This window comes from Pollachius pollachius (genome assembly GCF_949987615.1).
Source record: "Pollachius pollachius genome assembly, chromosome: 6".
Lineage (NCBI taxonomy): Eukaryota > Metazoa > Chordata > Actinopteri > Gadiformes > Gadidae > Pollachius > Pollachius pollachius.
In genome coordinates, this window is record NC_136939.1 from 2,819,764 (window position 1) to 2,838,869 (window position 19,106).

Consider the following 19,106-nt stretch of genomic DNA (forward strand, 5'->3'; position numbering starts at 1 on the left):
AGCAGACCGGAAAGCTTCAAACGAGCCGAGGGCTGGGCACAGTACTCCACCGAGCCCCCGTCCCCCGGCAATTAGCACGCACAATCCCGGTAAAAATAGGCAAAATTTCTAGATCAAATATGCTTTTTTTAACAATGTGTCAAGTAGATCATTCACAACCTGACCAACGTGGCTAAAAATATCTGCTGCATAGTAATGTAATCAACTGCTGATAAATATGCAGTTAGCGCCGTCGTTTGGTGCACTTAATTCAGTTAGCCTATCAGGAGCTGTCTCAGGTACAGAGAGATGTCTTGATTACGAGCAGATGGGAAGTAGAGGACCCTTCTATTAATCCACCAATCGCACGCCGCTCGGCGACAGAAGGGGGCGGGGCCCGGGGTGATGTCAACATGATAAAAGTGCACATCAGACAGTCTTTCGGTTTATACAACGCACCACACGCACGCACACACACACACTTACTCCCACATGTATGCACACACACTCACTCACACTCACTCGTTGAAGCACATACACAGACACACACCCAGCGACAGGCAGCACTCCTCCCCGGCCACTGTCAGACCAGAGAGGCAGAGAGCAGGACGCCGCTGTGAGGAGCAGAGCAGGAGACGGACGTCTCTCCGGACCATCAGAGTATTGATCCCCGATCGCATCCATTACCAGGTCAGTGGTTTTCAGCCAGTTCAGGTGAAACAATAGATTAGAGAAAATGTCCTACGTTTGAATGGTTGAATGTTTCTTTGGTTTAGTCCGCAACATGTTGTCTTATGTTTTCAGTTTCCTCGGCGGTATAAAGCCAGCCGTGAGGCCCATCAGGACCCGATCAGTCAATCAGGACCCGGTCAATCAAGACACGCCTGCCGCGTCGGAGTGACTCCACACCGCTCCTGATTGACACCTGCGTCTCCGTGCCCCTTCTCCCCGGCCGGCTCCTGATTGGTCCGCGGGGCGCTCGGCGATCAGCGACCGGTCCACGGCGAGGGGAGGGGGGGGGTGGGGGGGGGGGGGGTGGGGGAAGGGAGCCCACGCATGAGCGCCGTCGGGCGCCATGGCCCAGAGGAGGGGGGTCGGAGGCTGCTCCCGCCCGCCCATGAATGAGGACAACGCCCGCTTCTGCCTGCTGGCCGGCCTCATCCTGCTCTACCTGCTGTGCGGCGCCGCCGTCTTCTCGGCGCTGGAGCGGCCGTACGAGCTGCGGGCGCGACGCCGCTGGACGCAGCGGCTGGACGAGTTCACGCGGGCGCACGGCGTGGGCGTGGCCGCGCTGCAGGGCCTGCTGCGGGACTACGAGGAGGCCAACGGGGCGGGCATCCGCGTGGACGCCCTGCGGCCCCGCTGGGACTTCTCCGGGGCCTTCTACTTTGTGGGCACGGTGGTGTCCACCATCGGTACGGTAGTCAGGGCAACCATGAGTCTAGTCAAGACAACAATAAGTGTCAGCCATCGGTACGGTAGTCACGGCAACCATAAGTGTCCGCCGTCGTTACGGTAGTCAAGGCAACACTAAGTATCCTCCCTCGGTACGGTAGTCAAGGCAACAATGAGTGTCCGCCTTCGCTACGGTAGTCAAGTCAACAATGAGTGTCCGTCGTCGGTACGGTAGTCAAGGCAAACATTAGTGTCCGCCGTCGGTACGGTAGTCAAGGCAACGAAAAGTGTCCGCCATCGTTACGGTAGTCAAGGCAACACTAAGTATCCTCCCTCGGTACGGTAGTCAAGGCAACAATGAGTGTCCGCCTTCGCTACGGTAGTCAAGTCAACAATGAGTGTCCGCCGTTGGTACGGTAGTCAAGGCAAACATTAGTGTCCGCCATCGGTACGGTAGTCAAGGCAACCATAAGTGTACCATCCATACAGTACCGGTAGTTCAACAACAATGCGTGTCATAATAAAGTACTAATAATAGATGTCAGCATCCAGCCATCCTGGAGCTGACTGACAACTCTTGAGCTCACTGGAATCTGTGATAACTAACCCTAAACCTGTGATCAAACGAGAGGGATTGAGCGCTCTGTCGCGTCCCACCTCAGACTAGATCACGACCCATCTTGGGCCACGGCCCAAAGTTTAGACCCGTGCTTGCTTTCGAGTCGCGTTTCCCCCTTTCTGTGTATGTGGATTCATTTAGACTCACCCACCAGCTTGAGAAGCAAATCTCACCCCAGCTTGATGAGGAATGGGGCTGAACAAAGTTTAATAACCCCGTGTTTAGTACGACGCCATTCCCCCCCCCAACACTTGCATTGAGCCTATCACATTGTTTCCTGAATATGTATTCTTAACTTATGGTTAATGAAAGGTCGCCCTGTCTAACGCCTCCACCCTACCTGTCCCTCTGCCTCCGTCGCCTCCGTCAGGTTTCGGGATGAACACCCCGGCCACCATCTCCGGGAAGATCTTCCTCATCTTCTACGGTCTGATCGGCTGCGCGGCCACCATCCTCTTCTTCAACCTGTTCCTGGAGCGCATCATCACCATGCTGGCCTACATCATGCGCTGGTTCCACGAGCGGCAGCTGCGGAACTCGGGGGCGGGGGCCCTGGGGGGCGTAGAGCGGGCCCCCCGCCGGGAGGACGACAGCCTGGAGGGCTGGAAGCCGTCGGTGTACTACGTGATGCTGATCCTGGGCGTGGCCTCGGTCATCATCGCCTGCAGTGCCTCCACCCTGTACTGCGCCATGGAGGACTGGAGCTACGTGGACTCGCTCTACTTCTGCTTCGTGGCCTTCAGCACCATCGGCTTCGGGGACCTGGTGAGCAGCCAGCGGCAGCAGTACGAGGGCCAGGGCGCCTACCGCCTGGGCAACTGCCTCTTCATCCTCATGGGCGTGTGCTGCATCTACTCCCTGTTCAACGTCATCTCCATCATCATCAAGCAGACGCTCAACTGGATCCTGGCCAAGCTGGCGTGCGGCTCGCGGCCCGGCTGCCGCTCGCTGTGCTGCCCTTGCTGGTCCCGGAAGCGCGGCGCACGCCGCCTGGCGCCCGCGGCCGGGCGCGGCCGGCGCTTCAAGGGGAACAGCGTGCAGCCGCTGCAGAGCCGGGCAGGGCCGCAGCGCTTCGCCGGCGGCTCGCTGGACACGGCCGGCGACAGCGAGACGGACTGCGGGCCGGGCGGCGAGGGCGGGGCCTATCCCGGGCGCCGCCTCTCCGGGGAGATGATCTCGGTGAACGAGTTCAACAAGGTGTCGCTGGCGCTGCTGCAGAAGCAGCTGAGTGACTCCGCCCACCACCACCAGGGCCACGCCCCCGCCAGCCACGCCCACCTCAACGGCTTCTCCGGCGGCGTTGGCGCCTTGGCCATCATGAACAACCGCCTGCAGGAGACCAGCTGCGACCGGTAGGGCCAGCCCCTGACCCCAACGCTAACCCTCACCTGACCCTAACCCTAACCCCACCCCTAACCCCAGCCCTAACCCTAACCCCAACGCTAACCCTCACCTGACCCTTACCAAACCCTAACCCCACCCTTAACCCTCGCCTAACCCCACTCCTAACCCTAACCCCACCTCAAGCCTAACCCTAACCCCAACGCTAACCCCACCCCTAACCCTTACCTAACCATTACTCTAACCTAACCTAACCCTTACCTAACCATTACTCTAACCTAACCATTACTCTAACCTAACATGGACGACATGGCGACGGCAGCCTGCTCGACTATCCTGCTCATTAATGACTCGTTGAGGAGGTTTGAGTGGAATGTTCATTAGTCCGTCACGAGACTTCTGAGGACTACGCTCAGAGACAGACCAGAAGGCGCAGAGACCGGGACCGTGCCTACGCCAGGTATACCACAGAACTATAATCTTTCCCTTTACTCAGTTACCTGTGATGAAAGACAAACAGCCAAAACAGAATCATCTCATCTGAACTCATTGCCTTGCTCAAGGACTCTGGGTTCTGGGTTGCAGTGCGGTCTGTGCAGACCAGACTCTCCAACGGCTCTGCAAAACACTTGAGGAGGTAAGAAGCCGGCCAAGCGTGCCATTAGAGAGTGTTGTGGCGGAGATACTCTCAAGTGATTGGCTCGTACGGACAATCAGCGGAGGCGTCGCTGAAGCATCTTCTCGGCAGACGGCTGATTGGAGGGCTGCCCGAGGTCGCCTCTCGCCGTCTTCATACTAATAGCGAAAGCGATATGGCGCCGCGCTCGCCAATTGTTCAAGTCGTTGCCTTTCTCCGAACGCGTCTGAAGACTGCTAATGCTGTAGCCTCTGAAGCTAGCCCTGCTGAATCACTGCTACTGACGTCTAATACGACGATTTGCTATTAGGTTGTTTAGTTCTGCCTTTACCTTTTATCCAAGGGGCTTAGAGCGAGTTTGTGTAGACACTGAGTCCTCTTGTTCTTGGATGTCTACAGATAGACTCTGGACATTGGGGAAATCTAACCAAGAACCTATATAGCCTACAGTAGGCTAGGGGGCTCCAATGAGGGATTCAATTTTAGTTTGAAATGAAGCATCTTTCTGTCGCTTGAATCGAGGGGTCATCGAAGGCCAAATCGTCTCCAAGCAAGTTTAAAACAAGACAAGGAACCGATTACCTATCATTATATAGTTGAGACTTTTGGCACTAGGAAAATGCAGTAATGGGGAATGCAGCATTTTATGATTTCCTGTTCAAATAAATCTTTCTTTTCAATATTTCCTAGTCCTCTCTATTGTCCATATAATTCATTGACTTTCGTATTATATCTAGGGAACTTTTCTCAGTTGTTTGGCTTGGAGATCTGAAGAGATGGTGGGAAATATCTCTGTTTCAAATACATAAATGAAGTTTAATGTGAGTTCTTGTATTTTTTACACATAATATGACCTTCGGCTATTACCTATAATGTATTATTTAGTGTAACTTTTAAGCATATGGGAATTGCATCCTAAGATGCATATATTCAGTGAATATACCTTTTTAACGTTCAAATTAAAGTTTAACTCCTATCGTTATGTTTGAAAAACGACACAGAAGTTTGAACATTTTAAAGTAAGGCTTTAAAAATAAATCTTTTCTTACAGTCAGCTTTCAATCCAATGGGAAAAACAGAACAGTTTCCACATTTATAGTTGCCCATAATTATAATTATTATAAAAAAACATTAGCATTCACTTTAAAGACTATATTAGCTGGCAAGCTACTTTATAGTTAGTTTGAAAAATAAACAATTCATCATCTTAGATTTACCTTTAAATTCAATACTATTTTACACAGAAAACTCTCAACTTTATCATATGACATACCAAGAAAAAGGTACAACATTAAAACTTTACAATATATCATCCATCATCTTGGTAGTTTGTCTATAATATGAGGCAGAGAGTTGTCACTGAGTCACTGTTTCGGAACAAGTAAAAAAAGGTTCTTATGTGTTATTATAAAACATATCCGACAGCACGCTGTTACAATGAATCTCTTACGGACACACAGAGCTTCACTCGGACAGCGGTAGAAATAAATCCTTCCTCCATCGTCCTTTTTCACATATCACGCACATGAAGAAAATACAGTGGGGCCCTACATGGGCTTCTTGTGAAAGCCCCCGTTCTGCGAAGGAAAGGAGAACATTTTATTAAACACGTCCATCAGGCTCGGCCTTAGTGGGGGAGTTGAGTGTGTGTGGTACGGGGTCTGGTCTGAACCTACGTTAGACGGAGTTGGCCTGTGAATCTCTCTCTGTTGAAAGTATGCAGAAATGATGCAGTTCCTCCTGTAACAGAAATGATCATTTTACATCTTCCACCACAACACTGTTTGTGTTGCACAGCAGTCTGTAGGCTACAGTTCACAACTAGTACATGCGTACATTTGGTAAAGATGATTAGGCAAGGCCGCGGTTTAATCCAGGAGCCCATTCATTCCTAATCCGATAACATTACAATGTAAAAGTACATGTACACATCTGGATCAAATACATGACCAAATACAGGAACATAAAGGCATGAAAACCAATCAAACCTGAGGCATGAACACCCTCACATTGTTTTTGACTTTGTATGTTTCAACGTGGATCATCGTGTTATGAAGAAAGTTTTCTTGACGTTAACGCACACGATGCAGGGTTAAAACATAAAGGTGTCCTCTTTTCATGAAAGCCGTACGTACTCTGTATTTTTTACCGTAGTTTAAACCCTATTTTATACCATTCTTTACATCGTAGGCCTATTTTTGACCACATTTGATAATATATTATATACCATACTGTACACAGTCTATGTGTGTATACCGTTGTGTACACCGTAATTAAACTGTACTTTATACTGTTAAACAGTAGGTCTGTTCCATATTTTAAACTGTAGGCCTGTTTTTTCACCCATGTTAATAGTAGTTCTGGTCCTATTTAAACTGTACTTTATACGGTTGTTCTACTTTATACTGTAGGCCTGTTTTATACCGTAGGCCTGTTTTCCCACATATTAACAATAGTTCTGATACCCAAGTTATACTGTAGGTCTGTTTTATACTGTAGGCCTGTTCTCCCCCATATTAACAGTAGTTCTGATACATGTTATACCGTAGGCCTGTTTTCCCCCATATTAACAGTAGTTCTGATATATGTGTTATACTGTAGGCCTGTTTTATACTGTACGCCTGTTTTATACTGTAGGCCTGTTTTCCCCCTATGTTAAACATTAGGTCTACTTTATACTGTAGGCCTGTTTTCCCCCCATATTAACAGTAGTTCTGTTCCATATGTTGTACTGTAGGCCTGTTTTATACTGTACGCCTGTTTTATACTGTAGGCCTGTTTTCCCCCTATGTTAAACATTAGGTCTACTTTATACTGTAGGCCTGTTTTCCCCCCATATTAACAGTAGTTCTGATGTATATGTTATACTGTAGGCCTGTTTTATACTGTAGGCCTGTTTTTCCCCATATAAACAGTAGTTCTGATACATATGTTATGCTGTAGGCCTGTTTTATACTGTAGGCCTGTTTTCCCCCCTTATTAACAGTTATGTTCCATTCGTTATACTGTAGGACTGTTTTATACTGTAGGCCTGTTTTTCCCCCTTATTAACAGTAGTTCTGATACATAAGTTATACTGTAGGCCTGTTTTTCCCCCTTATTAACAGTAGTTCTGTTCCATATGTTATACTGTAGGCCTGTTTTATACTGTAGGCCTGTTTCCCCCCCATGTTAACAGTAGTTCTGATACATAAGTTATACTGTAGGCCTGTTTTATACTGTAGGCCTGTTTCCCCCCCATGTTAACAGTAACTTAGTATCTGCCCGGTGCCTACTTGCTCTGGATGCCCCCGCCGGGCGGTAGGCCGGGGATGCGGATGGAGGCGAGCACCGTGAGCACGGCCAGCAGGTCGGGCTCCTCCCCCCCGACGCACAGGTCCTCGTAGATCTCTGGGGGGGGGTGACAGGCACCACAGGGGTCAGCCCAGCCTGGTACCACCCTACATCACTACCCTCTACTCCTAACCCCGGGCGGGGAAACCGTTTCTATTACAACTGCGTCACTGAAGACATGAGGAAAATATGCAAATAAAATATGTATTTTTACTTTCACCATTAAAAATGTTTATCTAGGTCTAAAGGACATGGAAAATACAGAAAATATAGAAAAAGTCCTATACAAGGACAACATGATTGGGGGAAGGGGGGGGGGGGGGGTCCTAAACAAATCTAGCCGCCCCCGAGCGTCAGAGCACCGGCCCTGCTGGTGAGACGACGGGCCTGGGGTGAGTTAGAAACCCGCTGGGTTAGCCCTGGCTCTTAAAGCGGACAGAATCAACCAGCTGTCACTCAAAACCCTGAGTCCTGCAGGTAAGATTTACAAACCAACTGGCTAGTAAGTTAGACTTTGTCTTGCTAGCAACGTTTTTTTTAAACAAGGTTACGCCTACTGAATGCGGTCCAACAAAACGTGTTTGCCGTTGGACCTGTGAAACGCGTCGATATCAGGGGGAGGTGGGCGGTGTGTTACCTGCGACTTTAGCTTCCAGCAGGTCGTCTAGCTCGGCCTCTTGATGCAAAGCCTCCGCGGAGAGCTGCGGAGCTCCGGGGAAACACAGCAAGATGATGCTGATGTTGTCCAAGCTGCCCTGTCGACACATGCGCATTAACGGCTCATTAATAACCGCTCATATCAGCGCACTGTGCAGTCAACGCCGTGTGTGTGTGTGTGTGTGTGTGTGTGTGTGTGTGTGTGTGTGTGTGTGTGTGTGTGTGTGTGTGTGTGTGTGTGACAAACACACACACACACACAGACACATTAACACACACACACACACGTGTGTGGGTGTGTGTAAGCTGTGTGTGTTCACGTTATGTAACACCGCTGCTGACAGGCAACACAGCTAAATCTGTCACAGCTCAACTGTTTATCCCACCGTGTGTGTGTGTGTGTGTGTGTGTGTGTGTGTGCGCGCGTGTGTGTGAGTGAAGGAGTGAGTGCGTTTCTTTGATTTGAGGAGAGGGAGGGAGAGAGAGAGAGAGAGAGAGAGAGAGAGAGAGAGAGAGAGAGAGAGAGAGAGAGAGAGAGAGAGAGAGAGAGAGAGAGATAGCTCAAGGGATTCCGCCACACATCATTCATCAGTCCTTGCCTCTGGCCTCCGACCCACACAACCACAACATGCAGGTCGCCTCCATGATGCTGTACTCTAAATATATATTCATCTCTTCTATCCTTTAGAAAGTTACCACTTTGACCGTGATGCCTTCACTGCATATAGCACCATGTGGTGTACGCTGTATTGTATTGAAATAAATATAGATATAGATCTATTAATCTATCTTTACTGTATAAGATAGTATTGTAACCCTGTAATTTGGGATATAGTAGATGTAGTATACATACTACTGTTTATGAGGAATGAGGTAGATCTATAAAGTATTATTGTCAACTGTAGGTATTTATAGTATTCCAGCTGTGAGTTTAGAGGCAGGGGGAGGGGCTTAGTCCTCACTATTTAGAGGCAGGGGGAGGGGCTTAATCCTCACTATTTAGAGGCAGGGGGAGGGGCTAAATCCTCACTATTCAGAGGCAGGGGGAGGGGCTTAGTCCTCACCTTGTTGAGGCAGAGGGAGGGGCTAGCTCCTCACCTTTTAGAGGCAGTGGGAGGGGCTTAGTCCTCACCTTGGAGAGGCAGTGGGAGGGGTTAAATGCTCACCTTGTAGAGGCAGAGGTCGATGACCTGCGCGCACACGTCCCGGAGGTCCGTGCACACGCGCAGCCGGCTGTGCACGAAGGCGCACAGCTCCTCGTTGGTCAGCGTGTCCCACACGCCGTCGCACGCCAGCACCAGGAACTCGTCGCCCGGCGAGCGTTCCACCACGCACACCTCGGGCTCCGGGGACACCATCTGCTCCTCGGGGGGCCGGTTCTCCGCCCCCTTGTAGCCGAAGTCGCCCAGGGCGCGGGACACGGCCAGCGAGCCGTTGATGCGCTGGATGGAGACGCAGCCGCCGGCGTTCTCGATGCGCTCGCGCTCCAGCGGGCTGTAGGGCTTGTGGTCCTCGGTGGAGAAGCACACCTGGCCGGAGCGCGACAGCACCGCCCGCGAGTCCCCGCAGTTGGCGAAGTAGACGTAGCAGGGGGAGATGAGGGCGGCCACCACGGTGGTGCCGCCGCGCTCCCAGCCCTCGCGCCGCGCCACGCCCTGCAGCTGGCGGTCCGTCTGCAGGAAGCCCCCCACGATGCCTGCCCGCACGCGCTCAGGGTCGTCCTCGCCCCCCATCTGTCCTGAGGGAGGGGGGGTGGACACACAGAGGGGGGGCGGGGTCACTGGGGGGAACCGCACTCAGCTGGAGAACCCGGCTTGGAGGACATCCACCCTGGGGGAGGAAGCCCTGGGGGACCCCCACTCTTGGGGACATCCAACCTTCCTGGGTGAGGAGGATCCCCATCCTCGGGGACCCCCACCCACCCCAGGGGACCTCCACCCTGGAGGACCTCCACCCTGGGGGACCCCCAGCTTAGAGGACATCCACCCTGGGGGAGGGAACCCTACCCTCGGGGACCCCCACCAAAGAGGCGGACCTAGAGTACACCACCCTGGCACAGGCATGTGTTCCTGCTGTCTGTGTAGCTGCTGTTCTCCTGTCAGAACGACGTTATTGTTCCTCAAACAATTGTAACGAGGTTAGTGATTAGCATGGGTTAGCATGTAGCCCTCCAACGCCTGACACTCAACTGTTGAACCATATCACGTGAAAATAGAGAAATACTAACTGTACTCAAATAAAGAAACACATGAGGATAATAAAACGGGAATACAACGCCAAACCCATGCGTCCGTGGAAAGGCAGCAAGGATTCAAGCAAGAAAATAAGAATGTAAATACATGTTATGTAAATAATGCTAATGAGATGAGTCACGCGTTGGCCCAGAAACCAACCAACACAAACGAGCTCCTCAGCGTCTCCCTCCTCCTCCTCCTCCTCCTCCTCCTCCTCCTCCCTCTGCTCCTCCTGATCTCCTCACCTGTGGCCAGCATCTGGCTGAGGAGGTGCTGGGAGCAGTAGCGTGCCACGCTGCTGCCCGCGTGCCCATCGAACACGGCGAAGAAGCTCCAGTCGGCCAGCTCCCCGCCCAGCTGAGGAACACAGTTGTGGAAGTCCTCCATGGTGGACCGCCATCCCTGCATGGAGCCCAGGGCGTACGTCAGCCCCCAGCGCGAGCAGCCCTCCTCCACCAGCTTGTCCAGCACCGGCCGGTCCAGGTAGGGGCTGGGCCCTACCTCCACCTCTGCGGGATCCCCTCCTCCTCCTCCTCCTCCTCCTCCTCCTCCTCCCTCCCCCCCCGGCTCTCCTCCCGCGCCGCCGCCCCCGCCTTCTCCTCCTCCTCCTCCTCCTCCTCCTCCACCCCCTCCTCGTCCTCCTCCTCCCTTGAACAGGGAGCTGACCCTCCTCTCCGTCTCCTTCACCAGCTGCCGGACGAAGGCGGGCATCTCCACCGGGCCCGGGCCCTTCCTGGAGGTCCGCATGCTGCGGGTGGGGTGGAGGTGGCGCTGCGGTTCCTCCCACCGCCTGTGAGGGTCCGTGGCGTGGGCGGGCGGGCCTGCTTCTGGCCTGGGTTCAGCCTGGTTCTGTGCCCGGGGTTCTGGCTCGGTTCTGGCCTGGTTCTGGGCTGCTCTCGGTCCGGTTCTCTCTCCGCGGTTCGCCTGCTCACAGCATGGCCGCCTGCGATGATGAATCTGCTGCGTTGCTCCTCTGCCTTCTCTGCTCTTCCCTCCCTCCTCTCGTCTCTGTTTCCCAGCCTCTCTCTCGCTCTCTCTCTCTCTCCCTCCTCTCTCTCTCCCTCCCTCCTCTCGTCTCTCTGTTTCCCAGCCTCTCTCTCGCCCTCTCTCTCTCTCTTCCTCCTCTCTCTCTCTTTCTGTCTCTCTGTTTCCCAGCCTCTCTCTCTCTCTCTCTCTCTCTCTCTCGCTGCTCCTCCGCGGTTCACCCACTCACCGCTCCGCTCTCTGTTCTCATCCCTGCGTTCTGTCGTCTCTTCGCAGCGTGTCTCTCCGGCTCCCTCTCTTCTACACAGCTCTTACCTTGTTTGACCAGCCCTCCCTCCAGCGTGGCAGATCCCTGCCTCCGCCTCCCCATTGGCTGCCTATTTGTGTCCACCAATCACGGTGCAGCATAAATCCCCCCCATCGTGAGTAGGAGCTGAGCCCTGCCTCTCCTCTCCCCCCTTTCTCTCTCTCTCTCTCTCTCTCTCTCTCTCCTCCGTGGCTGCTTATTCCATCCCTCCCTCCTCCCCTTCTCTCCCTTAGCTTAGAGCCACACCTGTGTGTACATGCAGAGGCTGTGTGCTGCTTATAGCCATACCTGTAGAGTTAGCCACTTAGCTTACAGCCACACCTGTCCGATTCACGGGGAAGTTGGCCACTTAGCTTATAGCCATACATGTCCAATTCACACAGACGTTAGCCAGTTAGCTCATTGTGATACCTGTCCAATTCACACAGAAGTTAGCCAGTTAGCTCCTAGTGATATCTGTCCTATTCTCAGGGAAGTCAGCCAGTTAGGTCATAGCCATACCTGTCCAATTCACACAGAAGTTAGCTCGTAGCGATATCTGTCAAATACACAGTAAGGTTAGCCAGTTAGCTTATAGCGATACCTGTGCAATCGTTGAGTTGGCCAGTTAGCCTATAGCAATACCTGTCTAATTCACAGGGAAGATAGCCAGTTATCTTATGCAATACCTGTGCAATTCACAGAGAAGTAAGCCAGTTAGCTTATAGTAATACCTGTCAAATTCAGACAGAAGTTAGCCAGTTAGCTTATAGCGATACCTTTGCAATCGTTAAGTAAGCCAGTAAGCTTATAGCCATACCTGTCCAATTCACAGGGAAGATAGCCAGTTATCTTATGCAATACCTGTGCAATTCACAGAGAAGTGAGCCAGTTAGCTTATATTAATACCTGTCAAATTCACACAGAAGTTAGCCAGTTAACTTAAAGTGATACTTGTCCAATTCACACAGAAGTTTGCCAGTTAGCTTATAGGGATAACTGTCTAATTCAGAGGGAAGTAGGCCAGTTAGGCCATAGAGTAATATAAATGTTTGAGGGAGGAATTTTATATTTATATTAAACGATAACCGAAGAGCTGCCTTTGGTTACAGATCAATGTTCTCCAAAATACAGAACAATGTTCTCCAAGTTAAAGAACCATGGTTCTCCGGTTATAGAACCATGGATCTCCGGTTTTAGAACCATGGATCTCAGGTTATAGAGCCAAGGTTCTCAGGTTATAGAACCATGTTCCTCAAGTTACAGAACCATAGTTCTCCGGATTACATAACTTTGTTCTTCAAGTTCCAGACCCATGAGTTTCCAGGTTAACAAAAGTTGTATGGGTTTTTGTGTGTGTGTGTGTGTGTGTGTGTGTGTGTGTGTGTGTGTGTGCGTGTGTGTGTGTGTGTGTGTGTGCGCGTGTGTGTCAGAGAGTGTGTGCGTGTGTGTCAGGGAGTGTGTGCGTGTGTGTGTGTGTGTGTGTGTGTGGGGGGGGGGGGGAGATCCAGAGGGGTATCCAATAGAGGATAATTTTAGCCTGTGTTCTGCTGACTGGACGAGCGTTGGAAACAGCCGGGGAGACTGAACTGGACTCACGGGAGGACCCAGCTGAAATGGCCACCAAAGGTAGGAACCACAACACCAGCACTCTGACTGGGTCAGGACCCCACCCTGTAGGTAGAACCGGGTAGAACCAGGGAGTGCCAGGACAGACGGACGTTCCTGCATGGCTTCTGTCCTGTTCCGTCTGCTCACGGTTTGATAGAGAGAGCACGGCCTGTAGCAGAGTCTCTCTCGAAGTAACACGCTCTGGCTCGCGTACGAATACCTTGGAAATATAAATACACAACGCTAGGAGTGTGGACTGATTGACTGGAGAGTGTGTTAATGATGTATGATGTACATTAATAATGCTACGTCCGCATTGTAATTAACACGTTGAACAGGCTTTAGAATCTGGTAGAGCTTAGTGAAGGAAATAAGGGTTGTCTTTCAGGCCAGTAGCTTATAATATACTGGGTATAAATATATGTGTGTGTGTGTGTGTGTGTGCTCTGGTGAGTGTGCGTGTGTGTGTGTGTTCCGGTGAGTGTGTATGTGTGTGTGTGTGTGTTTGAACTTTGACTGGCTCTTTAAATTGTTTCGCTAACAGATCTGACATATCAAAAGTCTTGAGTTTTACAGCTTCATACTTAAATAGTTTGAGTTAAGGTCATTCATCTCTGTGTTTCTGCTGGAAGAACTTAATTCTGTGAAAATAACTAGGACTGCTAGCAGTCATGAAAGGTATTGACAGCCCAAAGTCACCGCCTTACCCCAGTAACGGCCCCTTTCCAGTGATTCGTGGAGGAACGTCAGTTGGATAAGTCTTCCCAAGTGATTTGGACTGAATCCGAGTCATGGTTTTACATGACATGCCGTTTTTTTCTGTTTGATTTAGCGCCCCCTTCAGGCTAAGTGGTGCCTACCGTTTAACTGAGCACCTTTTGTAATTGACACACTGACGTCATCGATTGAGATATGGACATAAAGCATGCTCCCTACAGTATTTAGGGAGACGTCCTCCGTGTTTACGACAAAATATTTTGCAAGTGTATAGTTAAACCTACTTTAGTATTGAGTAACATGTAGGATTTGGCTAATGTAGACAGTGGGAGAACTGTTGGACCTCACAGCCGTATGAACGCCCTCTCATCATTCTGCTTGCCAGTTAGCATCATCTGTGATTTAATAATTACCTGATGTAGACCTGAGGTCATCCTGACCCTTCAGAGGGGATGCTTGTTGCCATGGCTTCTTCTGCTCCCATGAATGATTGTGCTCACGTTGTGGTCTCAGTTGTGTTTTGGTTTACTGGTACAGTTTTTGTCATTTTACGTTTAGCTTTATACATAACGACTAGTTTCCTACTAGTATGATATATTTAATTGTATATTTCTTTAACATGGTTTCTGTGTGTGTGTGAGTAGAGCTGTTGTACATCTCATGATGTGTAGTGTTAACCTGTGAACTGTGTGTGTGTGTGTGTGTGTGTGTGTGTGTGTGTGCGTGTACGCCTGTGTGTGTGTGAGCGCGTGTGTGTGTGTGTGGGGGGGCGTGTGTGTGTGTGTGTGCGTGTGCGTGTGAGCGTTTTTGTGCGTGTGTGTGAGCGTGTGTTTGTGCATGTATGTGTGCGTGTGTGCGTGCCTCCATGTGTGTGTGTGTGTGTGTGCGTGCGTGCGTGCGTGCGTGCGTGCGCAGTGGTAGACCTGCTGTACTGGCGGAGCCTCCCCCAAACTGGGGTGGTGTTCACAGGGCTGGTGGTGGTGCTGGCCAGCATGTTCCAGCTGAGCACCATCACCGTGCTGTCCCACCTGCTGCTGGCCCTGATGGGGTTGACCACCGCCCTCAGGCTCTACTACAAGCTGCTGGAGCTGCTGCACTGGAACCCCGGCCTCCACCCCTTCCAGTGAGCGCCGCGGTTAACCGTCTATATCGTGTAGCGTTTATATCCTCTTATATATATACCGAACATCACTCAAGTCCTTTATAGATGGCACCTGTATCGGGCGTTATGTATACCGTACAAAGCATCATTGAAATCCTTCGGATTGTGATTTAGGGCTGGGGTTAGTGTTAGGGCTGGGGTTAGTGTTTAGGGCTGGGGTTAGTGGTTAGGGTTAGCGTTAGGGCTGGGGTTAGTGTTAAGGGTTAGTGTTAAGGCCTGGGATTAGTGGTTAGGGTTAGCGTTAGGGCTGGGGTTAGTGTTAGGGCTGGGGTTAGTGTTAAGGCCTGGGATTAGTGGTTAGGGTTAGCGTTAGGGCTGGGGTTAGTGTTAAGGCCTGGGATTAGTGGTTAGGGTTAGCGTTAGGGCTGGGGTTAGTGTTTAGGGTTAGGGTTAGGGCTGGGGTTAGTGGTTAGGGTTAGCGTTAGGGCTGGGGTTAGTGTTAGGGCTGGGGTTAGTGTTAAGGGTTAGGGTTGGGGTTAGTGTGGTAAGAGGGGGTAAACAGGGCCCCTGTGCGTCCTCAGGTCTCAGCTGGATGAGGACGGCACCCTGACGGACGAGGCCACGGTGGCCGTGGTGGAGAGCGCCGTGCTGCGCATCGCCTTCGCCCTCACCGAGCTCAAACGGCTCGTCTTCATCGGCAGCGTGGTCGACTCCATCAAGGTCAGAGGTCACCGCCGGCCCGTGAAGCCTTTACCAGCTGATCCAAGCTGCGGGGTTGAGACGTGCTGCTGTTTACTCTTGTTGTTATTGTTGTTGTTGTTGTTGACAGTTTGCTGTGTTCCTGTACCTGCTGACCCACGTGGGTGTGGCCACGAGCGGACTCACGCTGGTCATGGCCGGTGAGTTTCAGCGCGCTTGGTTAGCGTTGACCCTGTAACTGACCCCTAGAATAACCCTAGCATTAGCCCTACTGTAACATCTAACCCTGACAGTGACCCCTAACCATAGAATGACCCTAACATCAGCCCTACTCTATCCCCTAACCCTGACCCCATCCCTAGCCCTTACCATGAGAAGTGTTTAGCTCCATAAATACATGGGGGTGCTTGAAGAGCTGTTATAAACATGTTCAGCATGTTATAACATGCTGAACATGTTCATAAATAAACGTTAACCATGTTATACACGGGACGTGTTGTAAAATGTGACATGAAATAAAAATGGTTTAACATTTCACTCTTCGTGTTGCAGGTGTGATCACTGCCTTCTCTGTGCCACTTCTCTACAAAAAGCAACAGGTGAGATTTCAGAGGACCTGTTGGAGGACAGGTTAGAGGACCTGACAGAGGACCTGTCAGGGGACAGGTAGGCTCTGTGTCTGACCTGTTGTCTTCTGACCGCAGGTCCGAATAAGGAGGTTGTCTCGCTCCCTCCGTACCACCACCAAGAGGATCAGAACCATGTGAGGAATCCTGTCAGAAATGTCCTGAGACAGACTGTGATCTTCTAGCACACCTGAATATCTATTGATTGTGCTGCTGCTGCTGTGTGTGTGTGTGTGTGTGTGTGTGTGTGTGTGTGTGTGTGTGTGTGTGTGTGTGTGTGTGTGTGTGTGTGTATATGTGTGTGTGTGTGTGTGTGTGTGTGTGTGTTGTGCAGGTTTATGAGTATGTACAGGAAGGTCATTCCCGCCTCTGCAGCTGCGTCCGACCACGCCCCCATGCCCCCAACACCTGCACCTGTAAGCCCCGCCCCCAAACAGAAGGCCAAGGCCAAGTAACAAGATGGAGAGGAAGGCGATGAAGATGATGAAGTTCTGTCACCACATGAGGAACTCGGTGTTCTGTGTGGCGCAGGAAGTATGTTCCTGTCGCCTATTCCTGTTGTGTCTTCTCTGTGTGTTCAAAGAGTCCTCCTGGTTTAATTTAAAGAGTCTGTCGGTAAAGTTTACAGCGTTGTCGCTAGCGACAGGAAATAGAGCGTATTCAGTCGGCGGACATCTTGGGCAGTTGGGTGGCAAAAACCTTCTAGAACCTACGAGGAAACCATGACAACTCAACGGAGAAGCCTTCTGAATTCTTTCTAACAATAAAGATAAGAAGTTGTCATGGTTTCCGAACATTGTAGACGGTTATCCCGCCCGACCGACCAAGATGGCCGTCAGTTGACGGCGGTCTCTCTGCGGTTTGTTCTGCTCCCCGGTGTCGTCGCTGAACCACCGAGGTGTCGTTTGGTCATAAAGTCTTAAAGTTATTTATGTAAGGAGCAGCGAGAGCTCAGTGCTGCCACAGAATTATTTAGACCTCCTGAAGAAGCGAAATCAATTTATAACAATTATAATTTATTCAGAGCCTCCAACTTTCACGCATTGAGGGTGAGACTTAATTCACCCTCTCACACGCACTCGGGCCGGACCTCCTATTTCTCACTCAAATAATGCGCTATATCACTATCACGCAAACTTATTCAATAATATAACTTTGTATGTAATCATATGATGCCATGCCTGCCTTCCCGCCATCTACTCAAAAGGGTGATTGCGCATCTACATTGCTCTGTACGGTAAAGCACATGGTGCCTTCCAGTGCACCTCGGAAACTCGAAAAGTCGAGGATATAAAGAAATATGTACTCGACTTGCCAAGAAAATTGTTTGAAACGGGAACGATAATATTTCTTAGTTTCCATTGTTGATATACATACTTATGTTTTGCCCAATATTCATACAGTACTATGTAGGCAGATAATTCATAGACAATTCAGAAAATAATCAAATCAAATTTTCTTCTACCTTCTTCATCATATTCTTGTTGAACGTGTCCCCAGGAAACCTCTGTGATGATTTTCAAGTTGTTTTACTGTGTGGCGTTTCAATAATTAGATGCTCACTCATATAATATATATTTGTATATAAGCCTATATATGTATGTATGTATGTATAAATATATATATGTATATGTGTGTATATACATATATATAGTATATATATATATAGTAAGGCAAACTTAGAGGTCAGAATAAGATGGAAGGAGAGAGGAAAGGACGATGAGAAAGGAGAGGAATGAGGTGAGGATGAGAATGATAAGTACGTGTTGAACCAGAAAATGATGAAGTTTGTAGAAAACAATTAGGTTTGATTTTCTGAAAGCATTTTTTTTTTTAATATATAGTAATAAATGTGAATTAGGCATTTCTTTAACATGTAATATTAAAAGATGCTGCAGTAAAATTTGTTGAAAATCATCACAGAGGTATTATTTTGATTTAAATTTTTATATATTTTTATCTGCCTACATAGACATACTTATGTCAACACCTGCAGACATAAGTATATATTTCAACAATTTAAAATAAGAAAGAAAAATATATCATTCCTGTTTTAAACCACTTCATTGGCCATTCAAGTAGATGTTCTAGTTTACGTGGTGCACTGGAATGCGCCATGAAGTCCCTTTACCGTACAAAGCAATGCGCAATTGCTTTGTTAAGTGTCGGGTGGTAATGGTTTGGTTGAGGATTAGTAGAATTTATGAAACAAGGGAATTAGGTGTGAACAGTCTTCTGCGCGTGGTAGTGACCCAGAAAGGTACCCAAACAAATATGGCAGCCCTGATTATAGTAAACATGATTCATTTTAGTTTTCGGCGTTTGGTGATGAGGTCGACTCCATAGAAATAGCAGACGCTTTTCCAGACAGATTAATAGTCACTGTGGTCATTGGAAAGTCTCACTGGTCAGGTAATTTCTTCATCTGGTCCGGGTATTTTTTATAAGCATGTGAGCACCGTTCCAGCCAATAGCAACACTCTGCCAAACGATCCAATAGAAGAAAAGGTCTTTAGGTTTTATTTCCATGTAGCTCCCGGTTTGTACTCAACAGTTAGGTGATGTTTGGGGTGTTGAATATGAATTCATTACTCTTTATGTCCACTATAGGGCAGACATTAACTATTAACAAAGTGATGGGCATGTGTGAACTTTAAAATATGTGTGACTACGTTGGGGAACGACCGGTGCTTTCTGCTGGGAATCAGACCCCCGCCCCCCTCATGTTTTAGTGTTATGTCATGTTGTTTTGTATTACCATGCACTATGTTGCTCCCCAATAAAGTTATCGACAAACGAAATTGAAGTGCTGTGTGGTTTTAAATGAATATAATAGCCCACACATAATTGCATATTACACACATCTGTCAAGTATTATTTTTTTCA

General features: G+C 49.6%; 3 protein-coding genes across 3 annotated transcripts; 2 read left to right on the forward strand and 1 right to left on the reverse strand.

Moving 5' to 3' along the window:
- Positions 1–1,054: 1,054 nt before the first annotated feature.
- Positions 1,055–4,308, forward strand: kcnk12l (potassium channel, subfamily K, member 12 like; the record flags this gene model as incomplete). The annotated part of the gene is made up of 2 exons (XM_079738518.1): positions 1,055–1,394; positions 2,364–4,308. 2 exons carry the CDS (start codon positions 1,055–1,057, stop codon positions 3,347–3,349), a joined length of 1,326 nt encoding a protein of 441 aa, XP_079594644.1. The 3' UTR covers positions 3,350–4,308.
- Positions 4,309–5,518: 1,210 nt separating this feature from the next.
- On the reverse strand, positions 5,519–10,942 carry ppm1nb (protein phosphatase, Mg2+/Mn2+ dependent, 1Nb (putative); the record flags this gene model as incomplete). The annotated part of the gene is made up of 6 exons (XM_079738517.1): positions 5,519–5,548; positions 5,648–5,711; positions 7,247–7,361; positions 7,942–8,059; positions 9,128–9,699; positions 10,441–10,942. 6 exons carry the CDS (start codon positions 10,940–10,942, stop codon positions 5,519–5,521), a joined length of 1,401 nt encoding a protein of 466 aa, XP_079594643.1.
- A 2,139-nt stretch (positions 10,943–13,081) lies between these two features.
- On the forward strand, positions 13,082–16,675 carry rtn2b (reticulon 2b; the record flags this gene model as incomplete). The annotated part of the gene is made up of 6 exons (XM_079738983.1): positions 13,082–13,094; positions 14,709–14,916; positions 15,477–15,615; positions 15,725–15,794; positions 16,147–16,224; positions 16,596–16,675. 6 exons carry the CDS (start codon positions 13,082–13,084, stop codon positions 16,673–16,675), a joined length of 588 nt encoding a protein of 195 aa, XP_079595109.1.
- Positions 16,676–19,106: the final 2,431 nt, after the last annotated feature.